The sequence below is a fragment of the Callithrix jacchus genome, chromosome 9 (assembly GCF_049354715.1).
Source record: "Callithrix jacchus isolate 240 chromosome 9, calJac240_pri, whole genome shotgun sequence".
Classification (NCBI taxonomy): Eukaryota; Metazoa; Chordata; class Mammalia; order Primates; family Cebidae; genus Callithrix; species Callithrix jacchus.
Genome location: NC_133510.1, coordinates 65,502,165 through 65,516,337, shown reverse-complemented (window position 1 = coordinate 65,516,337; position 14,173 = coordinate 65,502,165). Strand labels below are relative to the sequence as shown.

Here is a 14,173-nt window from a genome sequence, read left to right as displayed (position 1 = left end):
GAGTTTTGTTTCAGGGTGAATTTTCTGGTTTGAGTTCTCCTCTCCTTCTTTTCCTGGTCTCTTGCCCTCTTTGACCTAAGGGGCAGGAGTTCTGATGGACTGTGCCACCTGGACCTCTAAGCCCTCCCCTGGGAGCATTAAGAGTGCAAGAATGGGAAGCATAGCCCAGACTGAGCTAGGCTTTGTCAACTCCCCACCCCGAACCACCCCCCACCCCACCCCCCACTCCCGCTCTTGTTTGTCTTCTGGGTGGAGCTGGTTTTGGGACAATGCCACAAGCCAGGTGGGAAGAATAAGAAGCCAGAAAGAATAGCTCTTCTCAGAAACCATTGAGACCTCACTTCCCAAGTTACCTTCAACCACACTGCTCCATTTGCCTCTTTTATGAGTTAGAATTAAAGGACACACTCGTTTTTCCCCAGTGAATGGTGTGGCAGCCTTGTTGGAGACCAACTTTCACCCTGAATGTGGGCTTCTCACACTGGGGTGCCATATCTCATGAAGGGTTAGGAAATAAAGACCAGGAGATTGGTTCTATCCACACAGGCACTGGGAAAAGAGATTGTATCAATGTGCCTCAGCCCCTCCTAATATCCAAGTAAACTTTCTCTTTTTTACTATTCCCCTCTGTCTCTGCTTTGGGCTGAGTTTTTGAGACGGGGAATGCTGAAACATCATTGTTCTAGGATTTAATTGGATCCTTTTTGCTGAGAAGACAAACACCACCACTCTGAGCCTCTTCTTTAGCGGGACTAGGGCCCCTTTAGCCCTTTGAGGTGAAGATGAAAGAAACTCTGAAATCAGGACGTCAAGCTAGGGTTTTGAGGTGAGGGATTCAATTTAAGGAGAAGACTAGACTGAGAGCCAAGAAAGTCACATCCTTTCCCATCCCTCCCCACTTTTATTGGCTCCTTGTGACCCGTAGTGGTGTGTCTGTTCTGATAATATCTCAGCTGCTTTGATGGGGCACAGGAGCTCAGGGAATTAATTGCCAGACAAGGTCTGGGCTGAGGAACTTGGGTGATAGAGATCTCTTTGTTCTTGAGCCCTATACAACCCTTGTAATCATCTCCCTCTCCCAATCCTAAGGCTCACTCAGGGGGAAATGGGGAACAGAGATACCCCAGAAGAAGGGGTATGGGTATGCCACGTGGGACTTGAAAAAGTTGAATTCAGTTATGCAGGACCTTGTTCAGCCTCTAAGGACCACATTTTAGAAGCTATGACAAGAGGCTCTAGGCATGCTGGGGAGCCAGTACAGGGAGAAGACTGCTTCTCTACACCTGCACACTTGTACAGAGAAAGTTCTAAAGTGATGTGAACCCCATACGGGCTGGGTGGAATGTGTAGGCTGGTCACCTAGGATCATTTCAGTGCTGCACCACGGGTCTCAGAGAGGCAGTTCAAGCTTGGTTCTGCCCTCTAAAGATCCTCATTTCCCCCAGCCCCTGGCCCTGAACACACATAATTACATATATGTGCCCAAGGATGGTGTGGTGGAGGTCAGAAGCCTGGGCTGGATATAGTAACCAGCATGGAACCAACTTCCCACTCTTCCCTCCCACCCCACCCTTCTCGAGTCAGCCCAGCTTGAAAACCATTTGTTCTCCCCACCCCACCCCCACCCCTTAAGCCCTGAGCAGCTGTGGAGTTTCCTTCCTTCTGCCTTTCTGGAAAACCCAAACCCTAGAGCTGCCTCCAGGGATGTTAGCAGCCAGGCTTTCTGTGATCTTCAGTGTGGTGTTGGCCCAGATTGAGTTGGGTTGGAGAGACAAGGAAGGTCTAAAAGGCCAGAATCTTATCTGATCTAATCTCCCTTTCTTGCTGTTCCCTCAAATTCCAAACTCCTTAGGGCTCCCTTGCCCAGAAATTAGAGAGAAATCTCTTGTCTAGTAAATACTGCTTTAAAAAGTCAACTTTCTGGCTGGAAAACACAGTGTGTGTGTGTGTGTGTGTGTGTGTGTGTGTGTGTGTGGAGTAATAAGGGTGAGGTCTTTCATTTTATGTTGTGTCTCTCTCCATCCCCTGGGTGGAGGATGGGAGCATGGGCTGAGGTTTTATTGAGGGTGCTTTTCCTGTTGGGAGTAAAGACAGGGTCATAAACGCCTGGAGGAGGGTGTTTTGATCTGGTGACTTCTCAGGAAGTAGCATCTGAGGTTTTGCTTTGTAAATCACTCTCTCCCAAAGCTGGCTTGGTAGATTGGATTGCACTTCCCCAAGCCCACCTGAGGCCCTTCCTTGCCTCCCTTCCCCAGTAAACTAAAGGAGGCGGGGGAAGAGCATCTAGAGTCTTTAAAATCCTCTGCCTCCAATTTCTTTTAAAAAAGGCTGAACACCGGAATCTTTTCCCCTCAAAGTTTTCCCCTAAAAAAATCATGCAACCTTTCATTTCATTTTGCCCATGCAGTCCATGGTCCCCCAACCCCTCAATCACAAAGGAACTAACATTGAAGGCAAATATCTTCAGAGCCTGGCTGTATCAGGGCTCTTCTGTTCTTGGGCTGATCTCTCCCTGTCACTCTTTCCCCAAGCCCCAAAACCCCCTTGACAAGGTAGAACTTCAGATGTTTAAGAGAAAGAGTTCAAGGGAGCTAGGAAGAAGAAGAGAGGTATGGGGGACCCCCATCGAGTACAGCATGAATAGAGAAAACACTGCAGTCTTGACTGGGCTTTTGTAATTAAGATGGGTACAAGGGTGTGTGTGCGTGTGAACTCTCAGCCTTCTCACATTTCTGCCTACCAAACGAAATATTTTACCTAAATAGCTTCATTTCCTAATGATAATGAGTCTTTCCCTCCTAAGGATCCCCCACCCATCCCGGGCAAGTCCCTCCCTTGAGCCTCGGAGCTGAAGGAAAAAGAAGTTAAGAGCTCTCTAACTCAGAAATAGTTCAGGCCAGATCAGGTCAGGAGGCTTTCAGGCCCAGGCAACAGGGCTTATATTCATTGTCAGTAAAATGCCCCTATATGCTAGAAATATGTCATAGATTTTATGAGTTCCTGGGCCCTCTTAGTACTTGCAAAGGCTCCGGTCCACCCTCATTTCTTTTTCGGAGAAGCCTGGGCTGGGATATCCCAAACCCACAAGCGCTAGAGATTCCTCTTCATTCCTAGGACTCCATGCAAATAATCTTCACAGAGAGCTGAGCACTCCTATAGTTATATATGTGAAAATGTATTTATTGATGGTTCTCTGTCTATATCAGAATGTATATTTTATACTCCTTTCTGCTCCACATTTAAATGCAGATTTATAGGTCTTTAGATTTATAGATCTATAGTGAACATAACAGTCCTTGGTCGAATTCCTGTGTGGACTTCACCAATCTTTCTATAGTGGTTAGGATGTATTGGTACAGCTCTCTCAAAACACCTAGTTGAATATTTGGGAATTTTTCTTCTTAGTTGGAAAGAACTATGTGTGTGTTCAATGTTTGTTTTGAAAATTTTATCTAGATTTATGCAAGGGTCCTAAACCATAAAATAGCTACATATTGAAGCTACATATTTAGAGATTTTTAGTCTTTGTATTTTTGCTGAAAAACTTTAGTGTTTGAACGTATGTTTAGAGATGACTCCATAATGCATGTATCTGTGTATAGGGGCATAGATCTCCCTTCTAGGAGGACTTAAAGTTACTGCATCTCTCTGTCTCCCTAAGATATCAAGTGAGTGGGAGTAGGGAACAAATATATTTTGGATATTTGGCTTATTAAAGCAAGTAATTCTGTCTCGATTTCCAAGGCCATCTCCAAAGCTAGTCCCACTGAGTTATCTGTCCCCTGAAAACCTACTCTAGGGGTCACAGCCTGCCTCCAGGCTGCCTCTGTGACCTGAGATCCAAGCCAGGCTTCCTGCCTCTCAAGGTAGCCATTAAAAAGAAGGGAGAGAGAGAAGCCCAGCTTCTCTTGGCTTCCCAGCGTGAGAGGCTGACAGGGGCTTATAAGTCTCCCTACACCCCCAACTGGGTCTTTGAAATGTTGGCGGGAAAGGGGTTCAAGTCCCCAACTATTTTTGTAGAGTGCCCAAATGATGCCAGGGTTACTGCCCAACCCATAGGTTACTCCATTCCAGTTGTTCTTGGTGCCCAGGGCCCAATTAAGTGGCCGCCTTGCTCCCGGCAGCCCCGCTCTTATCGGCTGGGATTGATGCCTCAGCGGCTCCTGTATATCATTTCCAAGATTTTTTCTGTCCAACTCCTCGGCTCCTTTGGCTTCCGCGGCTTTGACTAATGATTGCTACAGATGCCAACGTCTCCAGAATCCTAATAGCCAGTCAGGCGGACTCTTATTTACCCCAAAACATTGTTATGGGAGAGGGGGCCTGGGGGGCAAGTATAGGGGCGTCTAGGTCAGGGGACAGGGTGAAGGTTGTGACCAACTCAAGTTTCACTGAACTTCTTCCCAGTCAGACATTCCCAATCTCCTCTCCTTGAGGGAAAACGTGTGTGTGTGTGTCTGTGTGTGTGTGTGTGTGTGTGTAATCATAAAATACTGCTAATAGTAACTTAGTGCTGCCTCGTTAGAAAATATCAAAGAATGAACACAACGTGGGAGAATAAGCAGAGCAATGTTTATTTGTTGTAAATAAATGAGAGATTAAGCGGAAAACTAGCAGTTTGGGGAGGAAAAAGAGAAAGGGAAAGAAGTCAGCCACGCTGGTAGAAGGGGCTTCTTTTCTTCATTTCTTGTCTTTCCCTTTCTCTCCCCACCCTAATCTACTCTTTCATCAATTTCTCCCCTTTCCCTTCCTTCGCCTCACCTTCAATCCCTCGGGTGGAGGGGGCTGAACAAAGTGTTCCCGGGCAGAGGTGCGCGCAGCCACCTCAGGCTGCTGCCGGATGCCCGCTGGGGCTGCCAGGACTAGGGGGCCTCTGGGCTGTGGAGCGAAAGTCAGATCCACCGCCTGCTGCGGGGTAGGGGCCGCAGTGGGGACCGCCAGCCCTGGGGTCCCTCTCGCGCTGACTAGAGTAAAGTTGTGGCCGAATTCGCGTCTCGTGTGGTGCTTCTTGCCCGCCAGCGCAGGGTCCAGGTGTTTGGGGCGAAGGGGCTGGAGCACCCCGCAAGCCTGGAGCCATGCGTCGCGCTTCCTCGGGACTCAATCAGACCTTCCAACACACACCTCATTCGGGGGAGGAGAAAAGCGCAGGAGCGCAGAGAGCCCAGCTCCGAGGCCAGGCCTGAAGGGATAACCCACACAGGGAACGTTTTCCTATCAGAGAAAAATGGAGCACAAAATAATTCAGAAAGCGAATGGGCAGGACCACAGTCTGAGAGTCCCGCGCCGCGAGGTCGCTGCAGAGCCGGTCGCCCGAGCACCGCGGCAGGACCATTTCGTTGGAGTGTAGGGCAAGGCCGCAGCTCGTCCCGGACCCAGGCAGCGCGGTGCGCGCCGGCCGCTCAACCGACCGCCTCTAAATTACAGCCCTCCTGGAGGACTCGGAAATACAAAAAGGGAGCCGAAAGATTTAAACAGTCGGAGGCAGAGGCGTCCCGAGGCGGCCAAAGCGGAAATCAATCACGTAATTAAAACAGGGAGGGGCCGAGGCCCGAGGCTGGGGGTCCCGGGTTCGGAGGAGGCGGCCAAGGTGCGGGCCGAGGCTGGCGAGCAGCTTCGGGACGTGGCTCGCCCGCCAGGACCAGAGCGCGCGGAGGGACTGCGGGGAAGTTTATAACAGATCGCTATTGATTCCCGCTTGGCTGGGAAGAGCGGACTCTGGTGCCCTCTCCCAGGCCAGACCCAGAAGCCGCCGTTGACCCCTTCTCCGACTTTCCCAATTTTGTGGTGTTGAGACGCGCAGTTGCAGTTGAAGGCCGCTCCCCAGATCCCAGTGGTGCCACGATTTTGCCAAGGCAAGTTTTCGAACCCAAATGGCATCAAATGCTGCCTCTGGGTTTGAGGGGATGGAGGGAGGTGGCACCCCAGTTTCAGGCCTTTAGAAATATTTCTCGGCCTTGATTCCCCCAACCCAGGATTCAAGGCATGCCTGGAAAGACTCCGATCTAAGGGCCGAGGCTTGGAGGGGTGCCCGAGTTGGATGGGCTTATTAAAGGGGGAGCTTGGGGCTGGACTCAAGCCGGACTCCTTTGGGCAGGAAAGGAGAAAGAACAGTTCCTGGAAGAGAAAAAAGGCACCCCGGGAGCTGTGTTTTGTGAGGGGAAGATGTTCTTATTATTGAGGTTAATCATCTTAAAAGATCTGGTATGGCTGGGTCAGCCCAGGAGACCATGCTCTCCAAAGTTCTTTCTCACAGAGGCTTCTCTGGAGGAGTCAAGGGTTCCCCAACTTGACTGTGGTTGGGAAAAATAAAATAAAGACTCCAATCCTTTCCTCTGTCTTTTCCTCTCCCTCCCTTAAAAACTCCAGAAAAAAGGGAAACATTATTAAACCTACATCACCCCGCTTCATTTTCCTCCGCTGTCTCCAGTTTACTAAAATGCACTGTCTTTGGGAAATGAGCTTTTCTGGAGTACCCTTCTTGTGAAGCAACAGAGGTGACTGGCCTAAGTCCCCGTGCATTCTGACGCCGACCCTGGAGAGGACCCAGGATTCCCTTGCCTACTGTAGAATTCTCTCTCTATCCCTAGCCTTTCCCAGTCTCTGCCTTCTTTGGTCCTGGGTGCCTAACCTCATGGGTCTCTGGCAGTTCAGAGGCCAAGAACAGATTAGGGGACTTTGAGATACCCTCATCAACTAAAAGTGTTTCCAGCTTCCTGTCATCTCTTTAATACTGGGAGTACCAGGCCAGGGAGCCCTCCATAAACTAACCTAAGGCCAGCCTGATTTCTAGATCTTTTCAAGCCACATTTAGATTCCTTTAAAAATAAAAGTCCTTCTCCACAGCAAGAAAGTTCAGGTTACAAACCTGCAGCAGAGCAAGGTTGCTGCATCCACACATCAGAATTCTCAACAACAACAATTTTTGTAATAAGAATTAAAGCTTGCATTAAAGAGAGCAAGGGACACCCAAAACCAAGTTTTAAAGGGGATATAATCCAGCAGTCTGAAGTGGGATGGGGGCCAATGAGGCTGGGATGAGGGAGGAAGATGGTGGGCAACCCATCCTCTAACTAACAATTTCTCCAGCATAAAAATGAAACATCAAATTCGTTAGCCCAGGGCCTTCATTTTTCCCCTTCCACATTATAACTAGTTATTGAACTCGCTGGAAGATCTAAAGGCCATTTGCGAAGAGACAAATTTCAATGGAGTTTCCCCATCAATAACCCCATGGCAGTGACCTATTGGAACAAGTCAAACACCCGAGGTGAAATGCAGGTCACTCTGTCTAACCAATATTAAAATGCGGCCACTTTTTAAAAAGCCACTTTAAACGAGATTTGAGGAAAATTGAATTCCAAGGAAGGCAAGGCAAGGCGGGAGAAATCCATGAGAGAACCTTGCCTATGGTCTCCGAACAAACAACAGAAATTCATCTTTAATATTTTAAAGGGGGGCAAATTAACATTCCAAGATTGCTTTTTTTTTTTTTTTTTTTTGAGACTATATGCGATTCCAGGAGAAAAAAAGGTTGAGTATTTTCTGGTGACACATCCGGGTTATTAAAATCATTTTAGACCAATTCATTACTTTTACTGACAAGAGATTTTTTAAAAAATCAATTAAGTATTTGCATATTCTTTTGCATACATTAGCCCTGGCTATTGGCATTAGAAAGGGACAAACACACACACACACACACACACACACACACACACACACACAAAGGGATATGAGCCTTGATTTAGTTTGGGGTTTTCACATTGCCTTGAGGAAAAAAAATCAAAGTGAAATGAATTGCCTGATTGCATACCATCTAAAAGTCAATTTATATGAGTGAAAGGAAGCAAACATGTTGCAACTTTTAATCCCTAAAACAACAACAACACTCACACACACAAACCCTGCAGTTCGAAGAGGAGGGGAGGGAATGACCCTCATTTTCCTTCCCTTTGCTCTCCAAATCCTGAATTGGTTCTCCCATTTATTTTTCCCCCTTGGAAAAACCAGAGAGGGGTGAGATTTTAATGCAGCAGAGAATCTGTGGAGCCGCTGAGCTCTCTCAGCCGGCAGCTTGTTACTGGGGAGGGGAGGAATATGGGTTATCCAACGGTCAGTATGGTAATCCAGGCACAATAAGGCCTCACACACAATGGACACATATTTTTCTTCAGCGATGTCAGAAGGGAAGCGCTTTGTACTGAAACATGTTTCCGAAAGAAAAACCAAATTGAGATTTAGAAAGGAGATGGGCTGGAGGGACAATGTGCAGAGAGCATTTGGATGCTGGCAAAAGGTAGTCAGAAAAAAATAAAAATAAATAAAACTGGGGCAAAGCAAGGTGGAGGGCAGGGCAGAGGTGCGAGTCCCTGGGCTAGCAAGGCCGGAGGCAGGAGGGTGAAGCACAAAAGAAGACAGGACCAGATACAAGGATTCATCACAGATGAGAGCTGCTTTAGTACCCCCACCCCCTCCCAATCAAGCCATTGCTAAGTGCAAAAGCCCTTCGAAAGGATCTTGTTTCTGGGCTTGTAGTAATATGCAGGTGAAAATGTTTTTATGTGTGTGTGTGGTATTTTACCCATGTGATAGGCGACTTCCTTGCTATTAAGCTATAGGAGCCCAAAGGGAGTGGTTGTTGTTGTTTTGTAAATGATGTAGATGAGTGTGGACACGTTTGGGGGAATCTTGGAGATTTCACTTTCTGGATGTGCATGTTGATTGAATTAGCTGCACAAACCTGGAATGAGAACTCTACATATTTATAGCTGCATAAAGAGACATTTAATATATTAATATTAATAGTGTGCATGCATATATGTTAACCATAATAATCAAATACAGATTTGACATTCAGTTGGAGGCATCTGAACCCCGTGTCTACTACTTATACTGGCCCAAAGTCAGTCTCCTTGACCCACCTGCAGAAGCTCAGAAACCTGGCAGGGGTGGGGTGTGACAGGCAACATATTGGAGAGGACTCTTTAACAAGTCCAGGAGGGCGAAGATTGAAGAAAAGAGGTTTAGGGTCCGGCAGGGGTGGTAGAAGGTGAGTGTGAGGGCTGAGAGAGGGAGAGCCAGGCTGACAGCCGGCCTTTCCAGGTGAGGCAGCTGTATCCAGGTACAGGCCTAGAAGGGGACTGGGAGTGGGGCCTGGAAGGTTTCCTCCCTCTTCATCAACCTTCTCCAAACCCTCCCAAAGTTCGCTGAGTTTTAGACCTCCCCGTGGAGCCATCTGGGACTACAGTTCAGACTTACTTACTGGGGATGCAGCACTGGTTTCCCTTTGCCCTCTTCCAGCAATTTATAATGAACCCACCCCCACCACCAATGATTAAAATAAGAAAGCCCTCACACAACCCAGTCCACTATTCACCAAGCGGCAGCCTCCCTCCACCCCCTCACTCATACTCTCAAGTTCCTCTTCCGACTAAACCAGCCGGTCCTCACATGCAGAGGGTTCCGGACAAGAGTGGGCGAGGTTCTCATCCAACTCTGAGAATTTGGCAATCTCCATAAGAGGTGGTCAGCCTCTGGGGAACTCCTGTTTCTTCACCTGGTCCGGTGACAGTGGGGGTAGGCACTGTCCTCTTGGAGAGTATTCAGGGACCCCCTACGCAGCAGCTCCTCCCGAGCTAAGCCCGGGCCCTGCAGAGCCTGGGATGGGAGTGGGGGGTGTAAGCATTGAAAGAGGGAAGGCAGCCAGGGCCCAGGCGGGAATCCGCATCCTTTGGGCATGGCCTGTGGTCCAGCTTCCTTCTCATTCCAGACCTCTGGGGAAGCCCTAATTTGGAAGTGGGGACCCTCTCCAACATCCCAAAGGTGATGAGAAAAGGATGGGAATCTCTTGCCTTCGGTCTCCCTCTCACAAGGGCTTTATTATTTTTTTTCCCTTTCCCCTCCTCATTCCCTTAATTGCAGATGTTCTAATTAAACCCTCAAATAGTTGTTATGCCGTTTTAAAAGGTACTTATTCAAGTGTCAACCAGGCTGGGCTGGGAGGAGGCAGCGTAGGGCGGCGAATTAAAGGTAGATTGACTAATCACGGCGACGATCATAATAATAAAATCAGAGGGAAAAAAATCACATTACGACTTTTCGTGGAAAGGAGGGAGCAGGCAGCCAGCGGCCGCCAGCCCCGCGCCGCCGCCGACACAAAGAGTGCGGGCGATTCCGCGAGACTGATTTATGACGTTTTACAGCCCTATAAAAGCTGTAGCGACGAGGCAAGCGCTCCTACCACCGCTGGCAGATTTAGTCTAATAAATAAAACATAAACAGTTAACTTTATGTGTCACTTTTATTGTTATCAAGTAAAATATAGCCGAGCTCCGGCAAGCTATGATTTTAAACTATAATTGTTATCAAGTACAACAAGGGGACCCGGCTCCCTCCCTGGGCTCTCCCCTCCGCTACCCCCCCCAACTCTGAGTTATGGGCGATCAGTTAATTGGAATCGGTGGCATGACAGGGCCACCCCTAGCTGGTGGGGAGGTAGGAAAGCAGCTCTTCCTGGCCCCCTCCCTCCTCTATGGCCCTGCCACCCCTCTCCATCAGAGTATTACTGTGAGTGGGTGGCAGAGAGGGAAGGGGGTGTGAACCGGCTGGAGACCCCCAAGGCTGGCCCTGCCTCCCCAACTTGGTGAGCTTAGCCTTCCGTTTTTGGAAAGCAGCCTGGAGCTTGCCCTTAGGAATTCGTGTTTACATGTCAACACACGTGTTACATGGATACAGCTCCTAGCCAGAAGTAAGCAGACTACCCACACAGGCCTCCCTCTTAGCCAGGTCTGCCCTCTGTAGGGATGGAGAAAAAATTCTCAGAGCCCTGGCTGGGCACCATCACAGGGCACTGATTTCTGGCAGAAAGCTCTCTTCCTTGCCCCAGCTCCTTGGGAGCCAGCCTTAGAGATAATTGTCAGAAAACAGCAGGCCCGGCTGAAGGGAGTGTAAACAGGAACCATCAGTAGAAGAGACCCTCTGCTCTGGGGCTGGGGCAGGGAGGGTCAGTGGGTAGCAGGGGAGGGTGAGACTTCTGAACTCTGCTTTTGCCAACCACTTCCTGTCTCTCTTCAGCGGGGGCTCAACCCCCAGACCTCCAGAAATGACGTCAGAATCATTTGCATCCCGCTGCCTCTACCTGCCTGGTCCAGCTGGGACCCTGCCTCGCCGACCCCATGGCCAGAGGGTTGGGTGAGTGTGTATGGGGAAGGGGGGCTGGACTCTGGTATCCTTGGATGGGGGGCACTCTAGGCTCTCCAGCCTCCTCGGCTTAGCCTGGGCCCCTCCCCATCCAACCTCCACTCCAGTCCTCATTCAACTTCCTCTTCCTGCGAAAGAGGGGCGCTGCCCGGTGACCTACGCAGACTGAGACGCGATCGCCATGAATGGAGACCTCTGGAAAAGCTCAGGAGCCGAGGCCCACGGGGCCCAGCAGAGGCCTGAGGGGAGACCCAGGGCGAGGGCTGAATCGCTGCCTTCCGACAGCCCCCCAATGCCCCGGCTTTGGAGGGGAGCCGGGAGCTTTCTATCTCCTTTAGCAGGGGAAGGTTGTCAGTCTGACGGGATGTGCACTGGGAGCACCCCAGCCCCTGCCAGCTAACCCCACATCACCACCCACCCCCCAGCACCACCACCACTACACACACACACAAAAAAAATTGGATACATTTTGAATAAAGCGATTCGGTTCCTTATCCGGGGACTGGGTTGCTCCGTGTGATTGGCCGGCGGAGTCACATGGTGAAAGTAACTTTACAGGGTCGCTAGCTAGTAGGAGGGCTTTATGGAGCAGAAAAACGACAAAGCGAGAAAAATTATTTTCCACTCCAGAAATTAATGATCATGAGCTCGTATTTGATGGACTCTAACTACATCGATCCGAAATTTCCTCCATGCGAAGAATATTCGCAAAATAGCTACATCCCTGAACACAGTCCGGAATATTACGGCCGGACCAGGGAATCGGGATTCCAGCATCACCACCAGGAGCTGTACCCACCACCGCCTCCGCGCCCTAGCTACCCTGAGCGCCAGTATAGCTGCACCAGTCTCCAGGGGCCGGGCAATTCGCGAGGCCACGGGCCGGCCCAGGCGGGCCACCACCACCCCGAGAAATCACAGTCGCTTTGCGAGCCGGCGCCTCTCTCAGGCGCCTCCGCCTCCCCGTCCCCAGCCCCGCCAGCCTGCAGCCAGCCAGCCCCCGACCATCCCTCCAGCGCCGCCAGCAAGCAACCCATAGTCTACCCATGGATGAAAAAAATTCACGTTAGCACGGGTAGGCAACTTTGCTTTTTGCTCCCCCCTCCCTCCCTTCTTCCCCAGCGCTCCCCACCCTCCTCGGCCCCCTCTGGCCCCGTCCTCCTTTCTCTCCTTCCCCCTCTCTCTCCAGGAGCGACTCTGGGTTAGCACAATTGAACTGGATTTACGAGCGAGAATGGGTAATTACATCCCCCATAAATTTTATGGCTTAGCTACTCTGGGCAGTCCGAGCCATGTGCTACGATCTGTTATGTATGTGTGAAAACTATGCTCGCTTTCTAAGGGCGCATAAATAATTCAGTGTCGTTACAATGAGGATTCCCCTCTTATTACACTACAAAGTCTTCAGCTTCCTTCAACTTCTTTATAACCCATTTAAGCTTGATGACTTTATTTCCACCATTCCCTACTCCTGTTTCTCAGAGCTGAGGATGGGGTGAGGGTGGGGGGCGGGGAGCCTGCTGCCTCTGAACCCCACTATTTGCTTTTCCCCTCCCCCTTCCTCCCAGTGAACCCCAATTATAACGGAGGGGAACCCAAGCGCTCGAGGACAGCCTACACTCGGCAGCAAGTCCTGGAATTAGAGAAAGAGTTTCATTACAACCGCTACCTGACCCGAAGGAGAAGGATCGAGATCGCCCACTCGCTGTGCCTCTCTGAGAGGCAGATCAAAATCTGGTTCCAAAACCGTCGCATGAAATGGAAGAAGGACCACCGACTCCCCAACACCAAAGTCAGGTCAGCGCCCCCGGCCGGCGCTGCGCCCAGCACCCTCTCGGCAGCTACCCCGGGCACTTCTGAAGACCACTCCCAGAGCGCCACGCCGCCGGAGCAGCAACGGGCAGAGGACATTACCAGGTTATAAAACATAACTCACACCCCTGCCCCCACCCCGTGCTCCCACCCTCCCCTCACACACAAATTGACTCTTATTTATAGAATTTAATATATATATATATATATATATATATATATATATATATATATAGGTTCTTTTCTCTCTTCCTCTCACCTTGTCCCTTGTCAGTTCCAAACAGACAAAACAGATAAACAAACAAGCCCCCTGCCCTCCTCTCCCTTCCACTGTTAAGGACCCTTTTAAGCATGTGATGTTGTCTTAGCATGGTACCTGCTGGGTGTTTTTTTTTTAAGGCCATTTGGGGGGGGTTATTTATTTTTTAAGAAAAAAAAAAGCTGCAAAAATTATATATTGCAAGGTGTGATGGTCTGGTTTGGGTGAATTTCAGGGGAAATGAGGAAAAGAAAAAAGGAAAGATTTTAAAGCCAATTCTCCTCCTTCTCCTCCTCCTCCTTCCCCTCTCTTTCCTTAGGCCTTTTGCATTGAAAATGCACCAGGGGAGGTTAGTGAGGGGGAAGTCATTTTAAGGAGAACAAAGCTATGAAGTTCTTTTGTATTATTGGGGGGGAGAGGGGGCAAAGACAGCAGACAAAGCTAAATGCATCTGGAGAGCCTCTCAGAGCTGTTCAGTTTGAGGAGCCAAAAGAAAATCAAAATGAACTTTCAGTTCAAGAGGCAGTCTATAGGTAGAATCTCTCCCCACCCCCATCATGGTTATTGTGTTTTTGGACTGAATTTACTTGATTATTGTAAAACTTGCAATAAAGAATTTTAGTGTTGATGTGAAACGCCCCGTGATCAATAATAAACCAGTGGATGTGAATTAGTTTTACGTCAATGTCTCATGGTTTCTTTTTATCCCCCTCCTCTCTCTGGCCTGGCAACATCCCATCTTCTCTATAGTTGCCTAAGTTTGCTTTAAACAAACACACAAATCTTAGCTCTCCATTAGTCTTCCCATGTTCTTAGAAGAACCAGCAAGGGGGTTGGGGTATGGGATCTTCAGTGAGGGCATGTAGAAGATTGAGGCTGACTTCTCCAATCCCTTTCTTCCCC

General features: G+C 49.3%; 1 protein-coding gene across 2 annotated transcripts in view; it reads left to right on the top strand.

The window, feature by feature from the left end:
- HOXC4 (homeobox C4) overlaps nucleotides 1-13,949 on the top strand; it is a 60,388-nt gene extending 46,439 nt beyond the window's left edge. The window contains exons 2-4 of one of the 2 annotated variants that reach the window (XM_035256567.3): nucleotides 11,074-11,190; nucleotides 11,307-12,274; nucleotides 12,768-13,949. In XM_035256567.3, coding sequence (XP_035112458.1) covers nucleotides 11,836-12,274; nucleotides 12,768-13,123 — 795 coding nt within the window. In that variant the 5' untranslated portion in view covers nucleotides 11,074-11,190; nucleotides 11,307-11,835 and the 3' untranslated portion in view covers nucleotides 13,124-13,949. The remainder of the gene's footprint in view (nucleotides 1-11,073; nucleotides 11,191-11,306; nucleotides 12,275-12,767) is intronic. The other variant, XM_054238476.2, reaches the window with a different exon arrangement.
- The last annotated feature ends 224 nt before the right edge of the window (nucleotides 13,950-14,173 follow it).